This window comes from Phlebotomus papatasi, chromosome 1 (assembly GCF_024763615.1).
Source record: "Phlebotomus papatasi isolate M1 chromosome 1, Ppap_2.1, whole genome shotgun sequence".
Classification (NCBI taxonomy): domain Eukaryota; kingdom Metazoa; phylum Arthropoda; class Insecta; order Diptera; family Psychodidae; genus Phlebotomus; species Phlebotomus papatasi.
In genome coordinates, this window is record NC_077222.1 from 34,324,598 (window position 1) to 34,349,966 (window position 25,369).

Here is a 25,369-nt window from a genome sequence, read left to right on the forward strand (position 1 = left end):
TTGCAAATTGTCCGTCTCTTTTTAAGCACACACTTTAACTACTTTTATTCATTCTCTACCAGTACAGAAGATACAGTTTTTTTTGTCTCAAAATACCTTAATCAATAAATTCAATCATCCTTCAAAATATTGGTTTAAATCACGTGGCAGAACAATCTTCTGCCATTACTTCCATAAAAATCTACTTAAAGTTAGCTTACCATTTCGTATGGCGAGGATCAAGTCATTTTCATCCTCTTAGTCGGTCTTCATTGATCTGAAAAAAAAAACAAAAAAAAATAAAATAAAACATTTTTAGTTGAGATTTGTGGATAAAGGAAACTTCACAGATTTTAGACAAGGTAACTCAAGCAGATCCAGGATCTTGCCTTATGACATAATTAACGTAAATTACAATCTCTCAAAATAGCTTAAAAACAAATACAATTGAATTTCGAATAAAAATTTGTTATCAGTTCTTATCTGATCTATCAAGTCACAATCGATTGGAATTTGTCTAAACATGTTAGCAATTCCAAGACCTTTCCAACAAATGCAAACTGCCTAAATCGGTGGATTAATACGCTTCCTAAAGCCTTTTGAACTCTTGACCTTGAGAAATCGTTTTTAAGAACAAATCAATATTATTAGGTGAGATTCTTAAAATTGTCACACTGAGAAAAAAAGAGGGTGCGATTAACTTTTTTCCTCGTAACTTTAACACTTTTTAGGTGTAAAAATATATCAACACCTTTTAATGTTAATTTTACACCTTTATAAGTGTAAAATTAACATGAAAAATGGTAACTTTAACCCATAATACACCTAAAAAGCATAATATTTACACCGATTTCGGATCAATAATGCAGGGTAAAATTAACATTTCCGGAATATTATTTTACCTTTTTCGGATTTCTCTCAGAGTGCACCTAATAGTCCTCACAAAATCTCATGTCCTTCGATCGGGATCAAACTTTGCCGAAATGTATTTGCCCACTTCCTGATCACGAATATATGGATGAATAAAAAACTTTCCCTTCCACTCAATATCTCCTAAACTAAGAGAGATATCGACTTTGTATAGCGTACGATCTATTTGACACATGTCAACACATTTAACGGTCGTGTCTCACTAATTCTAATTCTTTATTTTTTTGACACACCCATGGCCTACCATCCACAGGCGGATGCTGGTGTTCATGGTAATTAACACCAGTATTTCCAGTACTTCAGTGAGTAAGCATCAGTCGCCGCGGACAGCTCACTCTCAGGAAGTTGGCATAAAAGTAGCAGTTACAGTTTTCCCATTTCCCTCTATAAGTTATAATATTAGGTGGTAATATTACAGGTACATTTACCCCCACCCCCGCACCGTCTTCCGTGATAAAAAAAACCATTGATAAGCCCAGATAATCTTCGATTGTGAATTGAATTTTGGGGTTAAAGAATCGCGTCGAGTAAACTGTTTTTGTCGGCCGAAATAAATAAAATTGGCGCGACGTGATTCTTTACCCCCAAAATTCAACTTACGATCGAATTTTCACGCATTTCGAGTTGCAAGCACTTCGAGTTGCACGCATTTCAATGTCACCTGTAAAGAATCTCAGCTACCATAAGCTTATCTGGGCTTATCATTGGTCATTTTCTATTTTAAATAGTCTGAGTGAGGAAGGCCAATAAAATAAAAAAGTTCATTGAAATCGGTTAAAACTAGAGATAAAGTCCGGTCCATATGGATATAGTAAGGGTCGGGGTACAGTGGGTTTGAGTAGGGACGGGTGGGACCCATCGTTAAAAAGATCTCGATCGCAGATACAATATATACTGAAATTTAATCGAAATCGCATCATAAACACCCAAAATGCAGTCAGGTCAAGACATTTTCAATTAAAGCTCGGGTCAGGGAACATCGAGGGAGGAATGCGACCTATCGTTGGAAAGGTCTCGACCTCAGCTATAACATACTAAAATTTAAAGAAAAAGCATCGTCTAGTTTTTGAAATATTCGAGATCGATTAATCGAATTAATCGATTAATCGATTTTTCGATTAATTGGATCTTCTATTGAATGGGATGAAATTGGGGTGTCACAAAGTTTGTAGTACTCCACGAGAGCTTTCAAAAACACCGAAATTTTTCCAAATCCGATAATTAGAAGCGGATATATGACCATTTGAAAATTGAATTTTTGACCCCTTCTAGCTCAGGTCAAGGGGGTCGCAGGCGGTTAAGTTTGATATCGATCGAAAGCTCTTAGGCCCAGCTATAACATACTAAAATTTGAGAACGATCGATGCCATAGATAGGGGCTGTTAGTGAGAAAACAAAATTTTGGGGTGTTTTAAAATGGCGGAAGGGGGCGGGGGTGGGGGGTGAGTCTAACATCACCAACTTCGAGCCACCTATCGATATTTAACCTTTGCCGAAAACCGCTTGTCGATATCTCTCTCCGTTCTCTCTCCAGAAGCGGTTATACGACGGATGGGACGGGACGTACGTCCACGAAAATCGATTTAAAGCGCATATGATATTCGTGATCTATGAGTGTCCAAACGTGTACATCCAAAATTTGGGCCCGATCTGACGAGATCGGGTTTCACCTAGGACCACAAAAGCTGAGATTGTAAAGAATCTCAGCTAAAACTTAAAGCTGCCCAAACCCCCTGACCGGATATAGAAAGGGTCAATTTTTTTTTCTTAAAATAACTCTAGCTCCGGTTCTAATTATCCAAATTTAATCAATGAGAGCGTTTTGAAAAGCTCTCCTAAAATGCCACAAATCCTTCTATATCGAAAATCCTTAAAACCACTGCTAGAGGCGCTATTATTGAAAAGAAAATTTTCTAATTTTTTAAGTTGAATAGTTCTGGCTCTATGCTATGGATTGAACTGAAGTTTTAGTATAATATATAGCTGTACTTTACATCTGTCGGAATTCTTGTAATTTTTAAAGGAAGAAATTTTAGCAATCAGTATCTTAGCTCTGCTTAATTTATCATTAATTTTTTGAACTCCTGCAATGGATAAGATAGTCTCTGTAAAATTGATATCTCTCGCCGTCTTTTTGACTATAATTTTCAAATTGATTAATGGGCCAGAAAGGATTTTGGCGACACTGAAGGACAAGAAAGTTGGTGACAATTGACAATTTTTATTGATGGAGATTACCAAGAATGTCTCATAATAACATAACCATCTTTCTTAAAATTTCTATTTAACTTTCAAATAGCGTTCCTTCCAGAGTCTTGTGATTTTACGATCACTCTCAGTTGGTTCATCTGCTATTAATTTACCTCCCACTGTGAGACAATTTTTGAGACATCAATTTTACTCATCCAAGCACATTGAGTATTTAAACATGTGTTTATTGAAAATCGTGCCCAGTTTAAATGGTCCTCACGTGCAGCAGAGTTCAGTGATCAATCGAAAATGCATTGGAATTGGAATATTGTTACTATTGTTGGGATATATTCCTTCTCGGGACTAACTAAAGTTTTTTCTTACAAATTCGGTGAGTAGTTTCCCTTTTATTGCAAAAATAAGGAAGACATGAATGTTTGAAAGATTTCTTTATCAAAAGAGAATCCTTTTGAGTACGAATACAATCAACAACATCAACAAACAAGTCATCATGTCGAGCATGAAGAACACAATAATAAGCACTATCCCTCATCAAATGCTGAACATAAAAATCATCCTCATAATCCAGAAGATAAAGAAAAAAATGAAGTATCCTATGAATACAAAGAATTTGCATATCCTCATGAAGAACCACCGAAACATTTAGTTGCAGTACAACCTCAAACAGACTACAGCTGGCTCTTTAAATTGGGGCTCATTGCAATTGGAAAATTCATTATCAAAATCATCATCATCAAGAAAATTCTTAAATTCTTTGCTGTAATTTTCTTCTTGTTCTTCATGCCAGGATTTTTCGCAGCAGTTGCGAAAAATCTTGTATTTGATGAATTTGGAAGAAAATTAAATGCTAAAAGTAAGTGTTATGTTATACTTTGTATCCAATTACAAAATTAAGATACACCTTATTGCTCCAGAATTCAACAATCAGGGAATGGAAAATCTTACCACCTTCGTCTTTACATCAATTGATGGCTTCCAAAATGCACGAAAATGCAAAAACTCTAAAGAAGAATGGAGTTGTCGACTTAATGGGATGTTTGAAAAAGTGGACTCAAAGTATCCTTTCAAAAGGTAAGGCTATAACCATAACCATATACAAATTTCCTTGTTCCGATAGGTATATTAACACAAAACATTCTTCTTTTACTTCACAGATTATTGAAGTACTTCAAAAGAAAATCCGGATTTGACATCACGAAATTCAATCCAAAATTAAAACCCACAAAACTCGAATACAGCTGAAAACAAATCTTGTAGATATTTAACTAGTTTATAGGCAAACTAATAATTTCTTTACCGTAGTAAAATAGTTAAATAAATAAAATTCACTTATAACCTCATAAAAAGTGTGTCATATTAATAATGAAATCTTTAATGTCTTGTGAAAAGCATAATTTGGAAATTGCACGTAAAAGACTTTAGAAATTAAAATCATGAGAGTAATAAAATTATTTCTATAAATCTATTGATGTTTTTCTTTTATTCTAAAATCTAAATGATTAATACTTGATTAATAAAGGAAATTGGTCTGTCTTTGAATGATCCAGTATTTTAATACTTCAATACTACTCTTATTTTTTAAAGGAAAAATTCAATTTTATTCGAATTTGATAGTAAATAGTTAATAGTAGGGGAAAGTACCCATGCTTCGTACGATCCCAAGCTTCGTAATGACTAAATTTTTCCTATGTTTCTCAATAAATGTGACTCATCGCACCCATATTTTAAAAACTAGAGGAAATGCCCAGTGGGCACACTGGGCATTTCCCAATGCCCAGTGGGCACACTGGGCATTTCCCAATGCCCAGTGTGAAATGCCCAGTGTGCCCACTTAAATAGATTTTTTCATAAAACTTTTTTATTGAAATTAGTTGATATAATCTAGAAAATTAATGCTCTGATTTTATTAAAATTTAAAACACTTCTTCTAAAGAGAATTGTATAGTACTTGAACAAAAAATTTTTCTTTCCTTAAACACAACTTTATTTTAGAAGATGAAATAAAATGTAAAAATACAGAAAAGTCAATTCTTTGTAAAAAAAAATTCTTCCAAAAATTTAAATCAGTTTTTTTTTTTTTTTAATCAAAAAATCTGCGTTCAAGTACGAATATATCTTACCAACTATAAGAAAATGTTTGATTCTTTGACTTCAAATATACATTGAGCAAAGTATTTTTTAATGAAAGCAAGAACACATCCCCATATTTCTAGAAATATTTATAAGTCTGATCCTGTTATCCTACAATTTAGAAGCATTTTTATATAATGGGTATAAAATTGTAGTTTTGATGTTACATTTTTTGGCCCAGCATTTGGTTTTCTAAGTTTATAGTCAAAATCTCATAGTTTTACTTTGTTTCTGGTTCAATAAAGTTAATTAAGAGATATTTTTCAATTGGACAATAATTAGGGGAAAGGCTTATAATTTTGTCCAGGTTCTTATTTTGGACACTTTGAGGATAAAATTGGACACTAAAAATAAATTCATTAAAATGATGGATTTTTATTCCAATATTTGATGAATAATGAATTCTATCTAAATATTTGTTCTTTTTAGAAGATTTTAACACTAAATACGTTAAATTTCGAATATGATTTGAGTTGAAATTGCTTTGTTGAAAATTCAGTGTGAGCAATTGCTTACAAGAAATATGACAGAACTTTGTGTTTACTTCAGTCTTATGCCCAACGCACAATAACTTTTGTTTAGTAAACATATTTTTGACATTTCAATGAGAGTGAATGAGATCTAGATCTAGTCATCTCGTTCATTCTCATAGGAAATTTTGAAAACATGTTTACAAACAAAAGTTATTGTGCGCTGGTCATTATTTAGCTGTGGTAAAGTACTAACAATGTTTCTTCGCTTTTTTTGAGTGATATTATTGAATATTCATTGAATATTGTATTGATTCACGTTAGTGGTGATTTGTACATTTGACCTGAAGTGAGATTTGCTTTGTGAATTAGATTTTTCGTGTGAAAAATGGGAAATTGTTTAAGACATTTACCAGTGAGGTGATACTCCTTATTTTGGACAGGTGTTTTTCTCTCGAAATTTCGTGAAGTTTTAGCTTTTGTGATGACTAGGTTGGACAAATGCCTGAAGAAACAAAGGAGCATCATCTCTACGAACGAGTTGTAGCGAGAAATGTCCTGAAAGGCTCCCGGAAAGGTCAGGGAATGAGCGAATCCGCACGTACTTGGAGTGCCGAAATCAACTCACTTTAATAAATGATATGGAAATTTTCCGGGCTTCTTGTGACATTCTACGTTTCCCTTACATGAACAAGAAGAGGACTTGGTAATATTGGTTCATGAAATGAAGAACAATGGGCATCCTGTTGAGGCGGATTAGCTGTCCAAATTTACAACCAAGTTGTCCAAATTAATAAACAAGTTGTCCAAAATAAGAGTCAAATTCACCTCTATACATCAATTTATTTTTTAAACGTATTAAAACTAATTTTAGTAAAAATAGGACGATAAACAGCTTGCTAAGTTTCTAAACAACCCTTCTGAAAGGAGAATAACAAAAAATGTAAATTAATATTGAAAATATCGCACTTCAAACTTGGAACATCGATGCTTATAAGCAGACTGGTCAAAATTATGAGCCCTTACCCTAACTGGATTCCAAATTTTAAATGTTTTTTTTACAGCGATAAGAATTATATAAATTTTCATTTTACAAGAAAAATTTTTTTTTTAAACAAAAGTCGGAAATATGCAAAAAAATATGCAAAAATGCAAATATGCAAATAAACAATATGTCAAAATATGCATTTTCAAATAGGGTTTATTAGAATTGCAAGAGCCTAATTCGCGAAGATAATGGGTCAAATAGGGCTTGAGAACGCTTAATAAAAACATGCAAATACATATTTTAGCCAACTCTAGTCATCACGCTGTTTGTCCGACTGTCCGTTCAGCTGTCGCCAGCTCTGGAGGCCAAGATAGCGACTTGAGACCTCTGGGTGACGGGTGACCTCCCTATAAGTCGACTCAAGGATCGTAAACATACCTCTCTTTTCCCCCCCAAAACCATGTTTTTGGGAATGCTCAAAACTAATTTTTAGATATGTTTTAGAAATCACCCAGGCGGATATTCGACCATATACGAAAATATCGTTGAATCATTTCTAATAACGGTTTTCCAAGATCAAAAAGTTAAAAAAGGCCCTATAGAGCATATTTATCAAGTGAATGAGGTCATGTTAAGGCTCGTTGAAAAGGTCTTGGAATTTCTCATAAAACCGAACCGGTTGCAATCGGTTCTGAACCAGTGATAAACCGGTTTATAACCGATAACTAATTTTTATATGAAATTCAATTATATTGCTCCTGAGGTATATTTTGGGCACTGTTTTGAATGATTTATAAATCAGTCAAAACTGTTCTAAACCGAACAGAATTGATTTCACGGTGCGACAAAATTTACCTTTTTGTGGGTGTCTTTGACGAGAGTGCCAAAACTTGTTAGAGGGTCATTTAAGGACCTCAAATATGCAATCCGTTTGTTCGGGTCACCTCTAGATTTTTTGGAAAAGCTTTTTTTTGTTTTTTGCTGTTTTATAAAATTCAAAAATTCATATCTCCGGTTCTAATTATCCGGTGGTAGTCACATAAAGCTAAACTGACGCGTAATTTCATCCTCTATAACTCTTGTGAACATATCAAGCATCTACGATGAAAATGAAGTATATTTTTTAAAGATTTTTTGAAAAAGGGCACCTAAAATGGTGCATTTTTCTGTGTTTTTTCCATCTTCTAGTAATTTTCCCACTTTAATAGAGCATTTTATATGTCAAATAACTATGCCTAAAAGTTAGAGAATTTAATATTCTTTCATATCTTTTTGGTTTAAATTTTCTATCCTAATTCGTTTATTCACAATAATTTATTGAAAATAAAATGCATTAATATAAAAATAAAATCTCTTATTATATATAATTATTTGGTATCTTTGTCTAACCTACTGAAGAGCATTCTCTTTTGCACTCTCACTCACACATTTCATATAAAAAGAGGCGAAATGAAAAAAAAGAGACGTATATAGAAATAAAGAGGGAAGAATAGTTTTTTCGCACTCATAACAGCTATTCTTCTCTCTCTATTTCTAAATACGTCTCTTTACTTTCATTTCACCTCTTTTTATATGAAATGTGTAAGTGAGAGTGCAAAAGAGAATGCTCTTCAGTAGGTTAGACAAAGATACTAATATAATTATATATAATAAGAGATTTTAATGCACTTTATTTTCAATAAATTATTGTGAATAAACGAATTATGACAGAAAATTCAAACCAAAAGAAAATGAAAGAATATTAAATTCTCTAACTTTTAGGCATAGTTGGTTGACATATAAAATGCTCTATTAAAGTGGGAAAATTACTAGAAGATGGAAAAAACACAGAAAAATGCACCATTTTAGGTGCCCTTTTTCAAAAAATCTTTAAAAAATATACTTCATTTTCATCGTAGATGCTTGATATGTTCACAAGAGTTATAGAGGATGAAATTACGCGTCAGTTTAGCTTTATGTGACTACCACCGGATAATTAGAACCGGAGATATGAATTTTTGAATTTTATAAAACAGCAAAAAACAAAAAATGCTTTTCCAAAAAATCTAGAGGTGACCCGAACAAACGGATTGCAGATTTGAAGTCCTTAAATGACCCTCTAACAAGTTTTGGCACTCTCGTCAAAGACACCCACAACGTGTCGCACAGTGTTTTCACCCGAAAATTAATTTTGTTACTCTTTGGGGATTATTTGGGCAATTTATGAATTGGTTTAGGTTGACAACCGGTAAAGAGTAGATGATGCGATTTGAGGTATAGCTTCCAAGTCACGAGTTCGAGCACTTCGCAAAGCCTGGGACGCTTTGCCACCCTTTTTTTAATGAAAATTTCAGAAAATATTGTTAAATTGCTATACTTTATTATGCTTAAGAGTTTGCATTTATGAGGATTATTGAGCAGGTAAAAATGAGAAAATTATTTTGCTTCTTCGTCTTCAAGAGGAAATCATATTTGCAAAATTCCTATCAGAGTCTATGTTAACTTCACAATTTCTAAGAACTTTTAATAATACAGTTTTCATAATAAATATTCGAAACCATGTATATAAATTCTATGACTCACTGGTAAAAATAAAAGGATCAAATTGATCCAAATTTGATCCTTTTGCAAAGGATGGATCGAATTTCGAACTCTGAATGCACATTTTTTATAATAGAACGTGTTAATTTGATCCATCCTTTGCAAAGGGACCAATTTGATCCTTTTATTTTTACCAGTGCTCTTTAGAAAAAAAATTAAATATTTTGTTGATTCTCTCGGAACCGGAACTGTACAAAATTTTTAAAAACACTACTATTAGATCTTTGGATCGCAAAAATTCTTTCTCAACTTTCTTGTTGAGGACCAAAAATTTTGAAAATAATTTTAATTCAGATTGACTTCTTGGATATCTTACTATCCGAAAGGAGTTAAGAACAAGTAAGGAAGTAAAATCATTTGAAGCATTCGCACGATTAATCCTCTATCGTACTGGATTAATTCTATAATCGTCATCGTTTATAATTCATAAAATTGGAAAAGATTAACAAAGCTCCTTTTTATTTGAACAGGTGAAATTCCCATTTCAATTTCATCCATGAAAAAAACAAGGTGAAATTATGGTCACGAGATCTTCTTGCAGGGCACGAATTCTTGTTTATCACCAAGAGTGAATCTCATAAGTTTTATTGCCCAACAAACCTTTTCATTTTTTCCCGTACATTATTTTACGGACTTTATACAAAATGTGAGTGACATACTGATTAAATTATTTTACTCTCATTTTCCATCAAACTATCAAAAAAAGTACAATAGAAAGAAATCAAGAATAAGAAAATCTGGTCAAACTCGCTGAGGGACTTTCTTTATCAATTTTGCGCAAAAATCACAATTGTTTATGGAGCAAAAGTTCCATCATCAATTATTGTCTCATTGTTTGTCGCGATTTATTGCCCTAAAAAATTCTCTTCTTCCGCATTTTTAGCGCGTGTCAAAGAGTCTTTTGAAGGAGAAAGACTGTTTCTTTTTCGAGTTTTTCTTGTTCTTTTCATTTTCATCAGCAGAGATTTTTCGCGCCAAATTTTACCCTCGCAGCCTAGATAGAGGAAATACCGTGATTGTTTGGGATTTTGCGGTCGTTGGATACTTTCATTGTCAAGAAATAGTCACTCCTCACCTCAGATAACCTCCCCACTCATGATGACCATACTGCCCGCTCCCACTTCAAAATTATTGCACCTGACGCAAAAGAACTCCCGGATCATCGTGTCAGATTGTGTGCATCTTGATGGCACACGTGAGACACTTTTATAAAAAGCGCCTTGACAAAAGGCCTCTGGTCAGTGCCACTGGAATTCATTTCGCGACTGACTCTTGAACTGTCTTTTAGTACTCTTTTAGTGCGGTGAAATAACTTTTTATTTATATTACTATGAGTGCTAAAGTTGTGATTCTCTTCCTCTGTTTTCTGAGGATTGTGCTGTGTGATCAACAGGCACAGGAACAACTCCAAACGGATTCTTATTTAAGTGCTCTGCATGAATCTCACACAACAGGAGCAGGTAAAACTAAATTATTCCCAATTTTGAATAGGGGAAGTGCTCATAATTTTGGACAGTCTACTTATAAGCATCGAAGTTCCAGGTTTGAAGTGCGATATTTTCTATACTAATTGACATTTCTTGTTACTCTCTTTTCAGAAAGGTTCTTTAGAAACTTAGCAAGCCATTTATCGTCTTATTTTTATTAAAATTAGTTTTAATACGTTTAAAAATGAATTGATAAGTAGAGGTGACCTTGGCTCTTATTTTGGACAACTTGTTTATTAATTTGGCCAACTTGGCTGTAAATTTGGACAGCTAATCCGCCTCAATAGGATGCCCATTGTTCTTCATTTGATGAACCAATCTTACCAAGTCCTCTTCCTGTTCATGTAAGGGAAACGTAGAATGTCACAGAAGCCCGGAAACTTTCCATATCATTCATTAAAGTGAGTTGACTTCGATACTCCAAGTACGTGCAGATTCGCTCATTCCCTGACCTTTCCGGGAGCCTTTCAGGACATTTCTCGCTACAACTCGTTCGTAGAGATGATGCTCCTTTGTTTCTCCAGTCATTTGTCCAACCTAGTCATCACAAAAGCTAAAACTTCACGAAATTTCGTGAGAAAAACACCTGTCCAAAATAAGAATCATCACCTCACTGGTGAATGTCTTAAAAAATTTCCCATTTTTCACACGAAAAATATAATTCACAAGGCAAATCTCACTTCAGGTCAAATGTACAAATCATCAGTAACGTGAATCAATACAATATTCAATGAATATTCAATAATATCACTGAAAAACAGCGAACAAACTTTGTTAGTACTTCACCAAAACTAAATAAGACTGAAGTAAGCCACGAAGTTCTGTCATATTTCTCGTAAGCAATTGCTCACACTGAATTTTCAACAAAGTAATTTCAACTCAAATCCTATTCAAATTTTAACGTATTTAATGTTAAAATCTTCCAAAAAGAACAAATATTTAGATAGAATTCATTATTCATCAAATGTTGGAATAAAAATCCATCACTTTAATCAATTTATTTTTAGTGTCCAATTTTATCCTCAAAGTGTCCAAAATAAGAAACTGGACAAAATTATGAGCCTTTCCCCTAATAAGCTTACTTTTTTTTAGTAAACCGTCGCTCATACCAGCAAATATGCTAACTACATACAATTTTTTCAATTTAATCACTTCTTAGTGGGAACTAACTCTTTATGGGATATTTTGGATATTTTAAATAACAAATATTAAGGAAAATATTATTAATCTGTTAGCATGTGCAGTGCAAGAAAATTCCAGAAAAGTGGAATTCTATTCTAAAACAGAAGTTACACAGTTAAAACAGAATGTCTTTCCTTTTCGAATACGTTTTGAAAGTATAGTCAAGGCGAATATTTCGTTCTTAGACACCTATAGATATCAAATTTTCGAAGGTCAAAGTTTAACCAATTTCGATGGCTTATTTTGCAACCGATTTGCTTAAATTTGGATTTTTTTGAAGGATCTTGAAATTTCCAATCCGACTGCATCGAACGTAATCGGCCGCGAGTCGGAAAAGTATCCGTAAATGACATACCTTTCTCGGATTTATTCTTTTATTTATCCATATGCTATTGTATAAATGAATGAAAAAAAAAATTATTTTGTGGTAATAATAAAAGGCAAAAAACAAACGAGCAGTAAAAAATCCAAATTGTGCAGTAAAAAATTAAAAATGAGCAGTAAAATATCTGATTATGGTCAGTAAAAAACTTAAATCTTTACAAAAATGGGTCTATTTTATATATTTAACATTTAAAATAGTTCCATATAGAGTGAAAAGCCCTTTATTTTCCCTTTGCCAAAATTTGGACGATAATATCACTGTTTCAAAATTTTTTGTTACTGATCAATTTTAACTTTTTACTGCTCATTTATTCAATGCCATAATAAAAATCATATTTATGCTTTAGGTTTAGGTCAATTTACACTTGCAGATCAAGTCTACCTTTTTACCAATAAAAACAAACTTAAAAATATTAAGTTACCTAAAAGACACTTTATCACACATTTGAACGTTTGTTAGCGAAAATAAATGAGCATCACTTAAAATTTTAATGTAACATGTGATACACTGAGAAAAAAAACAAAGGGTGCGATTAACTTTTTTCCTCGTAACTTTAACACTTTAGGTGTAAAAATATATCAACATTTTTTTAATATTAATTTTACACCATTTTAAGTGTAAAATTAACATGAAAAATGGTAACTTTAAACCCTAATAAACCTAAAAAGCATAATATTAACACCGATTTCGGATCAATACTGCAGGGTAAAATTAACATTTCCGGAATGTTATTTTAACTTTTTCGGATTTCTCTCAGTGTACAAGGCTGCTTCTGTGAGAAGTTCTGTTTTTTTTTACTACACAGAAAAAAATTTTTGTCAAATTTATATTAAATTTAAATTAATTTATTATTTATTTGTTCGTATAAATATTTGCAAAATTTGTAAAGAGTTTGTAAAAAAAATACAAACTTTTTCGTGGATTAAACGATTCACGAGCATTTCGTAAGTCCACAGTGGAATTCACAAACATTACGAACAATTTTACGAAATATTTTTTTCTGTGTAAGTGAAAGTGGGCAGCTTTGAATTGGGGCAGCTTTAAAATTAAGCTTTTTCCTTCTATTTTTAAATGAACTTATTTTTAGCTAGTTATTACCATGATATAATTTAGCTCCACTAAACCAATTTTGAAGTTAAATTTTATTATAATCAGCCTCAATTTGTTTTAAAAATAGGAGAAAAAAGTCCAATTTTAAAGCTGTCTCAATTCAAAGATGCCCCACTTCCCCCAAACCCAATTCTATTCTAAGGGTATTTCTCTGAATTCTTTTAAAGGTGTTCGATCACCTCGAGATGATCTCAGCCCCGGATATGAACCAGTCAAACCAATTTATGGCCCACCAACTTCCTACGGACCCTCAGCTCCAGTTTATGGTCCACCAAGTGCTTATGGACCTCCCACGGGATACTTCAGACATGGTCCCCCTAAATACTATGCTGTTCAGCATCATCGAACACCGAGAGATTGGCTTCTGGACAAACTCCACTTCAAGCTCGATCTTGTGACGATCGGCAAAATTATTCTGAAGCTGATCATCTTCAAGAAGATCGTTAAGTTCATTGCCATTCTCTGCCTTTTGCTATTCCTGCCTAAATTGAACATGATGGGATCTTCGTCATCTTCCTCAGACCACGATAATAACCATGATCATGATCATGACTATGACATCAGCGTCTTCAGGAAGTTCAATGTGGATGGTGAGGACTATTTCTTTGATTTAGATTTCGAGGATTTTAAGTGATTTTTTTTTGAATGTTTCAGAATCGCGAAATGCCAGGATAAATGAACTGACATCCTTCGTCCTGACATCCATTGATGCCTTTACCAAGAAAGAGGTGAAATGTCCACAGAATAGTGGGGAAATGTTCTGCCGTCTCAACAGAATGCTCTCCACAATCGACACAAAGTATCCGCTAAAGAGAATTTTCAGATACTACAAATCATCAGGTCAGTCAGTAGACACTGACAAACTTCCGCTCTCTAGCACACTCGAGAGTGCCACAGTGGACAGTGGGACAGAAAATTAGTGAATTATGCACGTAGAATATTTTATTGGATCATCGCACGACCAAATCTCATGACACACAACTTTGTACAATTGCGTGCAATTAGCATTCTTATCGTGATTCCGGCCACAATACTCAAATTGACACTGAGCCTATAGAATGCCCAATTCATGGTAGAAAGTTTTTATACACATTCCACAAGTCTCTCACCTATTTATTTATTTATTTTAATTAAAATAAATTTATTTTTCTAAAGAACTTGCCATTGTGTCTTTGATGTCGATCCATTCCCTAAAGGTGTCTATAGACTAGAAAAAATATGGATGAGTGACCCTTCAATAATACTATTGATAAAAAACTTCAATTATTGAAGAGAATTATTGAAGAAAATGCCCCTATAGCCAACGACAGCAGCGATTCCACTGGATTTCCAGCAGCCTTTTCTGCCATGTCCGCTGATTTTGCCGCTAAAAATTCGCGTGGAATTCCCTGGATTTTACCGCTCAAAATCCACGTAAAGCTGGCTATACATTAGACATAATTTATTGAAATATTTTTTGTTTCAATGTCAAATATTGACAAGGATTGCCTCCACATTGCAAAGATTTATTGACATAAATGTTTCAATATTGAAGAAAATTGTCCAGTGTGTAGGCAAATATTGAAATATTTGTTTTAATATGGAACATTTTATTTTATTATTTTGAATGGCTACAAACTAGGCCAAATCTGAACTGAAGGTCAAAAACACTTCAGATTGGAAACAAAAGCCAAATTGAATTAATAACTTGATTTCTCACAGACTTTCAGGATCATGCTTCGTATCATACCGTGTGGCTACAACCACAAGCCTTCGTTCCCTCTGTAGGATTCCAATTCGTATCATAAAATTATACTTATATGAAGTGGGATTTCCTGGTGGAAGCTCAGGGAATCCTCAGACAATAGAAAGTATCTGACTGGTTTTTCACATAATTTTCAAAAAAATCCCAGAAGATCTGGGATTTCTGGAGGAAGATCCAGGAATCCTATTACCACAGAAAGTATCTGAAATCTGAAGTGCTTTGGGCATAATGAACAAGAAAATCCCAGAAGATCTGGGATTTCCTGGAGGAAGCTCCAGGAATCCTCTGACCACAGAATGTATCTGAAGTACTTTGGGCATAATGAAAAAGAAAATCCCAGAAGATCTGGGATTTCCTGGAGGAAGGTGGAGAAATCTTCTGACCAACTTGGTTATTTTTGGGTGTTCTTGACAAAATACGGAAGAAAATCCCAGAAGATCTGTTAATCCCTGACTAGACTGGTGCTTTTAATATTGAAGTTTTAATATTGAAATCAATTTGTTCAGTGTGTAGGCAATTATTGAAATATTGGTTTCAATATTCACTTCAATATTGAAGTTGCTTTTCAATGTCACTTTGAAATGCTATTATTTCAATAATTTGTCTAATGTGTAGACAGCCTAAACTTCCGAGATGGAATTTGACGCTAAATTTCTTCCTACCGTTCCATGGACGTTTGCGGAACTCTTATAGGACCGTCTAATAAGAAATGTCCGCGAGTTTCCATGGACTTTTCTCTGACGAATATTTCCACGGCTTTTCCTTTGGATTATTAGCGTATAATCGGCAGTCAGCCCTTTAAAAATTTCGAAAAATCCTCTTTATTTCCACGAAATTCTCCGTGGAAATTTCCATGCAACGGCCTTAGAGGCTTCCGTGGCTTAATATTACGGAATTCCACGACTTTTCCAGTGGATTTTTTAAATATATTTTTCTTCAAAATAATTCCAAAAATTTATTAAAAATAGCGTGGAATTTTTATGGAGAATTTCCACAAAGAAAAAACATCCACAAATATGGACGATCAGTTCCAATTGGCAGCTTAGAACTTGGAGTGTTCATTTCATCTATCAGACGAACACTCAATTGTTCTACTTTTGAATTGAAAATATTGCTACCATATCGTTCATTTGAGTACGTCTAGCTCGCAAGAATTATAGCGTTAGGGCGAAAAATAATTGCAGAATTTTCGCGCTTACTTCCATGGAGTCTTGGTCGGAAAGATATCACAAAATATACTCAGAGTATTCAAAGGAAATTTTGAATGAATTTCCAGAGAATGCTCTCAGATATGTTGGAAGAAAATTCCTCGGACTTTTTTTCCAGGAAATCCACGCGAAAGCTGATAACTCCGCAGAATTCCAAGCGGAATATTTGCGTTTATTTCCACGGAAACTCTCGCAGAAAAGTAGAAGATAAATTCCAGGGAAATTTCTGTTACTGTGAAACTTTGCGGCCGATCGGCTACAGGGCTGGCAGTAATTTATGTCAAAAATTCTTTTATTTTAAGAAATTGACGGTATTTCCTCCAGGAAGAAATGTACAAAAAATCGGTTAAGAGAACAGCTTTCGATGAAAATTGCTCCTTATTGTACTCTAAACATTTCTTTCCTTAAAAAAATACGATTTTGAAGGAAAGTGTCTGCAGTGCTGTAGATACAGTAGACTTTCTCTCAATTGGGCATTTGGGACAAAATGTCATCCGGTTTATCGATAGATTTGGGCGTCAAAGCCTTCGTAAATTCCACAAAAAGCGCTCAATTAGAAACGTAAAAATTCTGTCAAAAATGCGATTTTTGACGAAAATTGCTCCCAATAATGTGTAGAGGTCTTTACATTTAAAAAAAAAGGCTTTAACCACATAGGCAAATTTGAAAAAGTTTTGTTTTAGATATTTAGATATCTTTTACAAAGGTGCTCTCGAATTCATAAAATTATAATTTTTATTGATACATTGCTTTGAAACTTGAAAAATAGAATATTTTTAAAGATCAATACATGAATAACAAATAACTAGTACGTTTTTCTTAATTTGTCACAAAAATGTGGTAATATTTTACCGAGTTTTGATTTTACAGAAGAACAATGGACAATTTTCGCAAATTTTAAAACAGTTAGGGGGGGGGGGCAATATACCCGTTCTTACGCCCTTGTGTTTTACTAATGAAAAGGCGTTTTTCATCCATAGGGGAAACTGGGGCACCACCAAATACGGGGTAGCACCAAACACTGCGATTTTTTAATAAGATATTCGACTTCTAAGGACAAGACATATAGGAATTTATAGGCACTATAGGGATGCTTGTCTACTGAAGAAATTTTTGAGATAGTCCAAGTATAGTTTAGAAATAAAAATTAGTATTTGGTGCCCCCGTGTTTGGTGGTGCCCCAGTTTCCCCTATTAGATATTGATTGCAAATATTGATAAAAATTTTTTCTAGTGTATAGACAGCTTAACGGTCATTTTATATTCAAATATCATCACGTGCCTCACGTGCGGCGAAATTGGCGAAATCTTGGATAATTTTGCCGAACATGTGTTTTTTGACAAGAAATTATCCAAGTACGTGTTGTTCAATTGTGTGCGGTAGTTTGTTTTGGAAAATTTGCATTTACAATTCAATGGCAATAAAATGAGCAAATAATCCGGTGAAATTGATTAAATTAGATAAAATGGAAATATTAGAGTGTAGATTTGCCACTGAAGCGTCATTTTGTCGATTGTGCTTTGTCCGGGAGGGATCTTTCAGGAAGATAGACAACATCATCGATGGAGTTGCTTCCAACAAAATAATTGCATATTTGGTGGAAAAGCATCTACATGTTAAGGTAAATTCCTCAATATTCGACTAATAGAATACCTTAGGGACCTAATAAATTCAAGAAAGTAATAAATAATTGTATATTGGTGGCAGATTTTTGAGGTTAGCTACTTGGTTTGCGAAGACTGTTCCTTGAGACTTCTTGCATTTGAAGAGTATTACACAAAGGTAAAGAATCTGAAAATTCACTGAAAATTGTATTAAATCTTTTTCTTGTTGAAAACCTGTCCTCAGGTTCATTTGCACATTGACAAATACTACTCAGAAATCCATCAAAATCTGCCGAATTACAAGCATGATCCTCCTTCTGAGATTATTTCTCCCAATCTTCCTGACCTTCCTCCATCTAACAATCTTCCCATTTTTGGGGAGAATGTTGTGGAATCTTTCACTCCAAGTAAAACTGACTTAGAGGAATACATCCCACCATTATCCGAGACTAAAACAGAAATCAAGGAGCAGGTTGAAGAGGCTCCAAAGAGAATAACAAGATCTTCCAGGCTGAAAAAGATCAATTCAGAGCAAAGTACTTCTCAAGTTGCTATTCCAAAGAGCAAAAGGAAGTCTAAAAGAACTCCTAAAGTTAAAAAAGAATATCAAGAAGAGCCCTTAGTGTTAGACAAAATAAAATTAGAGGCAGAGGCAGAGAATCAGGAAGCTCCTGAGCTTCCAGAAAAGCAATTGAGGATCAAGAAAAAATCCCTAAAGAGAAGAAAGAGCATTTCATATGAATCACTAGGAGAATTTGACTTTAGAGATGACGATAGTGATTCAGATGAGAATTCTCAAGCTTCTGACTGGGAAGAGTGGCCAGGAGCTGTTAATCTCAGTGATTTTCCGGCGCAAATAATTGAGAATGGTTTGTTGAAAGTGAAGGGGAAGGAGCTGTTAGGATTGATTTGTAAATTCTACAATCTCGAGTGCAATGTCTGTGGGAAGGATAGCCCTAAATTCCCTAAATTCCCTGATTTGACAGACCTCTTCCAGCACTATTCGACGGTGCATCAGGAAAAGGGATATGTCATGTGCTGTTCGGCCAAATTCCATCGATACCCTGCAATTGTGATGCACATGGTACGTCACATTCAGCCAGATGCATTTAAGTGCAATATTTGTGGCTACATGGTCACCCGGCCGCGTTTCCTGGAGAGTCACAAAAAGACGCATTTACCGGAGGAACAGAAACCCTTCGCTTGTGATCACTGCCCCAGGCGCTTCTGCTGGAAAAGTGCTCTAAAAGTGCACAAGCTCACGCATGAGCCCAAAGATGTCCGGAAGCACTTTATCTGTGACATCTGTGGCAAGATTTACGACACTCCCGGAGGTCTCTGTACCCATCGAAAACTCTCCCATACCAATTACAAGAGTGAACCCCATTTCTGTCATGTCTGTGCCAAGAAATTTGCCACAAGAACCGGTCTCAATGAGCACATGGCCACAATCCATCAGCCGAGGGAGAAGGATCAGGTTCAGTGCCAGAAATGTGGCAAATGGCTAATGAACAATCGCTGCCTCAAATCCCACATGATTCTCCACAGCAGTACATTCCTCCGCTGCGAATCCTGTGACTACACCACCAAGAAAGAATCCCTCCTGCGCCGGCATCAACTAACTCAGCACTCAGATGCCAAACCCTTCAGTTGCACCATCTGCGGACGAGCCTTCAAGCTCAAGAGAGCCCTAACTGTGCACATTGCTCAGCACGAAAACACCAAAAAGCAATACAAATGCAATTTCTGCGATAGATTCTTCAACAGTTCCACCAACTTCTACACTCACCGCAAAACAGTTCACCCTGAAGAACTAAATGCCCTCAACAGAGCAAAGCTCGAGGAACAGCGACAGAAACGCATTGAGGCAGGCATTGAGCATCCCCATTCAATAACACAAATCCCAAATGCCCAAACAGAAGAGAAATTGATTATTGTTCCACAGCCACAAATATCCAATCCAGTAGATTTCAGCAATATCAACCAACCAGTTCAAACTTATCAAATTATCAACGAACAAGGAACAATTACAACAGTAATTTCCGGAGATATTTGTGAATAGAACTCTTTCGATTTTCACAATTCTCCCAGACAACAAAAAAATCCAGCTTAGTCAGTATTAGTGAAGACGGTGAAGACTATCACTTTCACGTAATTAAGAATATTTAACTTTTGAGAATAAAAATGTATTTTAAATGTTAAAAGATTGACTTGAAATTAAAAAATAAAATGCTACAATAAAGTTTACAAGTCGTTTGAAATTTGAATACAAAACACAAGAATATTACACAAACACGTTCTTCGAGGTCAAATGGATGAATGGATAAAAATCCAACAAGTAAAAAAGATCATTCATTTTTGGAGAGTCTAATTAGAATGATTCAGAGAAGATGATGTCCGTCGTCTGTTAACCCATTAATTCCTAATGTCAAATTATTATATTTAATTTTTTTCAGGTTGTAAGAAAGAAATTAATTATCCTGCTCCCTTGACAAACGAAATTTTTGTAATTTTTGTACATCTGTATAGGGTAACTGTACCAAATTTCAACCAGCTCACAATTTCGGACACTTCTTTTGTTCCTCAAATTTCCATGAATTTCTACTTTTTGCATTCTCTAGAGATTATACAATGCAAAGGTGTTGCTTAGAATAACGAAATGATACCAAAAAGACTTTAGAAAAATCCAGAAAAGGCAAGAAACTTTGTGAATCATGGTGTCCGAAATATTACCCAAAGCAATGCCTATATTTTTATCCATTTTAAAATGTATTAAGAATGACTTGCGAAAATAAAGTCGATAAACTATAAATTATCTACGAAGTTTCAAGTGACACTTCTTAAAAATATGTTAAAAAAAACAATCAATTTGTATTAAAAATATTACAATTCAAGCTTAAGATTTTGGCGCTTCCATGCAACTCTCATAATTTTTCTAGTCTTGAGCATTTTAACCCGTTAGCAGACACGTTAATGCGCTCCTCAAATTTGAGATTGAGAGGAAAGGCTCATAATTTTGACCAGTTTCTTATTTTGGACACTTTGAAGATAAAATTGTACACTAAAAATAAATTGATTAAAATTATGGATTTTTATTCCAATATTTGATGAATAATGAATTCTATCTAAATATTTGTTCTTTTTGAAAGATTTTAACACTAAATACGTTAAATTTTGAATATGATTTGAGTTGAAATTGCTTTGTTGAAAATTCTTATTTAGCTCTGTTGAAGTACTAACAATGTTTCTTCACTTTTTTTGAGTGATATTATTAAATATTCATTGAATATTGTGTTGATTCACGTTAGTGGTGATTTGTACATTTGACCTGAAGTGAGATTTGCCTTGTGAATCAGATTTTTCGTGTGAAAAATGGGCAATTTTCTAAGAGGTTCACCAGTAAGGTGATACTCCTTATTGTGGGCAGGTGTTTTTCTCTGGAAATTTCGTGAAGATTTAGCTTTTGTGCTGACTAGGTTGTACAATAGGGCGTTTCAACTAGGAAAAAATTTTTTGGCACTATTCTGAGGGTGCTCTACATGATGAGACAAGAAAGTTTTTCTTCTACGACCATATGATCAGACGCCGTTTAGAGGTGGCTGAACGACCCTCTCTGCAGAGATTGGGAATTGTGACTACATGTAGTGTGAAATCCGGTAAAATCAGAAATTTGTTTTACAGAGAGGGTCGTTCAGCCACCTCTAAACAGCGTCTGATCATATGGTCGTAGAAGAAAAACTTTCTTATCTCATCATGTAGAGCACCCTCAGAATAGTGCCAAAAAAAATTTTTCCTCGTTGAAACGCCCTATTGTACAAATGCCTGGAGAAACAAAGGAGCACCATCTCTACGACCGAGATGTAGTGAGAAAAGCCTTGAAAGGCTCCCGAAAAGGCCAGGGAATGAGCAAATCCGCACGTACTTGGAGTACCGAAGTCAACTCACTTTAATGAATGATATGGAAAGTTTCCAGGCTTCTTGTGACATTCTGCGTTTCCCTTACATGATCAGGAAGAGGTCTTGGTAAGATTGGTTCATGAAATGAAGAACAATGGGCATCCTGTTGAGGCGGATTAGCTGTCCAAATTTACAGCCAAGTTGTCCAAATTAATAACCAAGTTGTCCAAAATAAGAGTCAAATTCACCTTTACACATCTATTCATTTTTAAACGTATTAACTCCTTCGTCTCCTTTGGGACTCTGGGTACCCATGGGAAAAATAATTTTTTTGGACTATTTAGAATCGATAAAAATCCGATTCTTGTGGATGATTACAAACTATAAGGATGTCCAAATCTAGGATATTTTTTGCAGGATCCCAATTAACTCCTGAGCTAAGATATTTTTGGCCAAAAATCGCGAATTTTCGATTTTCTGCTTCCTTGCAGATATTGTGACTTTTTTGATATTTCTAGACCAGAATAAGGGAAAACCTCTCGGGGCCAATAAGTATGATAACTAACAATTACAGATTGCATAAATTCGAAAAATAATTTTTTCTTAAATTTTTCAAAAAACTTGTTCAAACTTTATGGGTACTCTCATCCGCGAAAATCTAGAGGTCAAATATAAGGTTATCCCGCCAATGCCCGCCATTTGCTTTTTGACACCAACCTTGTAAGAAAATTCCAAGCGGGAGCGACATTTTTGCCAATATGGCCGAGAATTTTGATATTTGGCAGCGAGGGAGATGGCTTTCAGGGAAGTTTTTCCTATTCTTCCTGATTTTGGTGAATTCTAATTATCCAGGAAGTGGTTTTTGGCTCTTGAGAAAGCTTAATGTGTCTGCAATAACATCATGTTGAGAGAAATGTGTGTTAAAGTGTTATTGTGTGAAATATTTTGGGGAATCTGTTGGCAAGCAGGAACTTGGTGTTTTCTTGACCACTTCCTGGACATCCCACAAGATACTGGTCAATAATTCTTCTGGTTTTAGTGATCAACATTGTAAAGGAGTCATTTGACACGCAAAAATAATTTCCAAAATTGATATTATTGGCTTTTGGAAAATTGAAGTATGTCTCCTTTTCGTTCTTTTGGGGACAAGAGCACCCATGAGTTTTCCAATTTCCCAGAGGCGGAGAAAATTCTTTCTCTACAAAAGTATCATATTTGACCACTAAGACTTACAATAAAGTGAGTTTTACTGAAATTCGTTGCTGGATATGTTGTGGTCCGGAAAGAGTTAAAATAACATTCCGGAAATGTTAATTTTACCCTGCAGTATTGATCCAAAATCGATGTAAATATTACCCATTTTAGGTGAATTAGGGGTTAAAGATACCCTTTTTCATGTTAATTTTACCCTTAAAAAGGTGTAAAATTAACATAAAAAAATGTTGATATATTTTTACACCTAAAAAGTCTTAAAGTTATGAGGAAAAAAAGTTAATTGCACGCTCTTTTTTTCTCAGTGTTAAAAAGAAGTTATCATGGCACCTTTGGATTCATTTTTTACACCATTGAAGTCCCATAAACTCAATAAAAGTAGACATCTGCACTAAAGCGAGATTATGACATATTTCTGACAAATAGAGTTATTACTTTGCAGTTTTTTTCCCGATTTAAAGCATTTTATAATGAATCGTAAAATATATATTAAGTAATGCAACTTTAAAAGCTACCAATTTTTTGCAGAGGAAAGAAAATATTTAGGAATATAATAAAAAAAATAAAGAAACTTAGAAAAAAAATCCTTGAATTTCCAAAAAGGGCTATGAACACTAATGGGTTAAGGGGTCTTTTGATATTTTTGATTGAGAAAACTTACCGAGGATTACTGAATGGCCAGCTGCTTCTCGTGAATAATCTGTGGTTTTGGTACCTGCTTCTTTTCGGGACTCTGCATCAGAGTGCCCAGGAGGATGCCCACGAAGAGTAGCAATCCCACTTGATGATTCGAGATGAACTTCCTGGCACAGTCCTGAGGATTGTTGATGTTCAACGTGGCTATTTGATGGGCCACATGAGCCGTGACTAGAGCAACTGAGGCAAAGTATGGCCAGGATTGGTTGCACAAAAGGCCACTTATTGTGAGTCCAGAGGTCATGGCCACAGAAAAACCCGCCAACCAGACTTTGGTTTTATCCCCAAAACGAAGTGCTGTGGACTTGATGCCCAGAAGGGCATCGTCCACTTTGTCCTGATGGGCATAGATGGTGTCGTAGATAATTGTCCAACAAATGCCTGCGGCATAGAGGGGAAGGCATGCTGACCAATTTACAACTCCCTGAGTTGCACTCCAGCCCAGCAAGGCGCCCCAATTGAATGTCATTCCCAGGACTAGCTGTGGCCAGTAAGTTACACGTTTTGCGAGAGGGTAGAGCACCACTAATCCCAGGGAACTGGCGCCCAGGACAACAGAGTACCAATTGAGGTTCTGTAGGATCATACATCCTATGCCCAATTGGACTGCCAGACATGCTAGAGCGTCCGTTTGGGAGATTTCTCCACTGACCAGAGGACGACCCTTTGTCCTCTCAACTTTGGCATCAATATCCCTATCCCACATATCGTTTATTGTACACCCGGCACCCCTCATTATAAAAGCTCCTGTGCCAAAAAGAGCCAGAAGCCATGGATCAGCCCAGCATCCGGGAGCTGTTGCTAGGCCAATTCCCCATGCACATGGCCAGAACAGCAACCAAGATCCTACAGACACAACCCAATGACATCAACTGGCAAGGAGTAAGGTATCTTTAAAAAAAAAACTCACCAATTGGACGATCTATCCTCATGAGCCGCACGTACGGAGACATCCTAAACTTCATGTCACTCCAGAATCTCTCCGGGAGTTCTTTTTTCTTTTCTGCCACATTCTGACTCTGACAGCTATTCAGGTGCGGCCGACTGCTAACTATGCGAGACGCAATGCGTGTACAGGAAGTTGATATCACTGTAAACTTCGTAGCTGGTCCAAAAAAGACACTTCCACAGCTACCCAGAAGTTGTCGTCCCGCTACGAAACTTCTCAACATTTTACACCTCCCACATTCACTTGACTTAACGTACCACACTATCCTATGGCAAGAAAGACGTTGGGTATCAATCTTAGAAGCTCCTCGAGACAAAGAGCATTCTTTCTAATTGGTATTTCCTGCAGAAATTGCGCAAAACTTCCTCCATGCAAGAGATAACCTACAAAACACGAACAATCTCATATAACTCCTCAGTTATATAATTGAAAGTGAATTTTATAATATATTTAAGATACTTACAGTTTTACCACTTTATTTTAGCATGAAAAACTTTAAATTGTACAGAATTTAATGAGAAAAACTCAAGTTTTTGCAGAGCTCGATCGAGCGCTTGCAATCAAGGTTAGACCTTGGATAAACATTCTTGCGCGCCATCTTTAGGAT

At 35.0% G+C, this 25,369-nt stretch overlaps 3 protein-coding genes across 3 annotated transcripts; 2 read left to right on the forward strand and 1 right to left on the reverse strand.

Moving 5' to 3' along the window:
* Nucleotides 1–18: 18 nt before the first annotated feature.
* On the reverse strand, nt 19–25,345 carry LOC129798901 (4-hydroxybenzoate polyprenyltransferase, mitochondrial). The gene is made up of 4 exons (XM_055842385.1): nt 25,226–25,345; nt 24,724–25,145; nt 23,779–24,659; nt 19–256 (listed from the first exon to the last, which is right to left on the reverse strand). Exons 2-3 carry the CDS (start codon nt 24,983–24,985, stop codon nt 23,785–23,787), a joined length of 1,137 nt encoding a protein of 378 aa, XP_055698360.1. The 5' UTR covers nt 24,986–25,145; nt 25,226–25,345; the 3' UTR covers nt 19–256; nt 23,779–23,784.
* Nucleotides 10,619–14,582, forward strand: LOC129806748 (uncharacterized). The gene is made up of 3 exons (XM_055855927.1): nt 10,619–10,748; nt 13,620–14,012; nt 14,119–14,582. The coding sequence occupies exons 1-3, from the start codon at nt 10,619–10,621 to the stop codon at nt 14,370–14,372; spliced, it is 777 nt and encodes a 258-aa protein (XP_055711902.1). The 3' UTR covers nt 14,373–14,582.
* Nucleotides 17,754–20,253, forward strand: LOC129798898 (transcription factor grauzone-like). The gene is made up of 3 exons (XM_055842382.1): nt 17,754–18,025; nt 18,112–18,186; nt 18,253–20,253. Exons 1-3 carry the CDS (start codon nt 17,870–17,872, stop codon nt 20,068–20,070), a joined length of 2,049 nt encoding a protein of 682 aa, XP_055698357.1. The 5' UTR covers nt 17,754–17,869; the 3' UTR covers nt 20,071–20,253.
* Nucleotides 25,346–25,369: the final 24 nt, after the last annotated feature.

What these genes read in the sequence shown, in the direction of transcription:
- LOC129798898 (XM_055842382.1), top strand. Translation starts at nt 17,870, where the DNA reads ATGGAAATATTAGAGTGTAGATTTGCCACTGAAGCGTCATTTTGTCGA. An exon ending in AAAAGCATCTACATGTTAAG is followed by an intron (nt 18,026 to 18,111) that starts GTAAATTCCTCA and finishes TATTGGTGGCAG; the next exon opens with ATTTTTGAGGTTAGCTACTT. An exon ending in TTGAAGAGTATTACACAAAG is followed by an intron (nt 18,187 to 18,252) that starts GTAAAGAATCTG and finishes ACCTGTCCTCAG; the next exon opens with GTTCATTTGCACATTGACAA.
- LOC129798901 (XM_055842385.1), bottom strand. Translation starts at nt 24,985, where the DNA reads ATGTTGAGAAGTTTCGTAGCGGGACGACAACTTCTGGGTAGCTGTGGA. An exon ending in GAGGATAGATCGTCCAATTG is followed by an intron (nt 24,660 to 24,723) that starts GTGAGTTTTTTT and finishes TTGTGTCTGTAG; the next exon opens with GATCTTGGTTGCTGTTCTGG.
- LOC129806748 (XM_055855927.1), top strand. Translation starts at nt 10,619, where the DNA reads ATGAGTGCTAAAGTTGTGATTCTCTTCCTCTGTTTTCTGAGGATTGTG. An exon ending in ATCTCACACAACAGGAGCAG is followed by an intron (nt 10,749 to 13,619) that starts GTAAAACTAAAT and finishes ATTCTTTTAAAG; the next exon opens with GTGTTCGATCACCTCGAGAT. An exon ending in TCATGATCATGACTATGACA is followed by an intron (nt 14,013 to 14,118) that starts TCAGCGTCTTCA and finishes AATCGCGAAATG; the next exon opens with CCAGGATAAATGAACTGACA.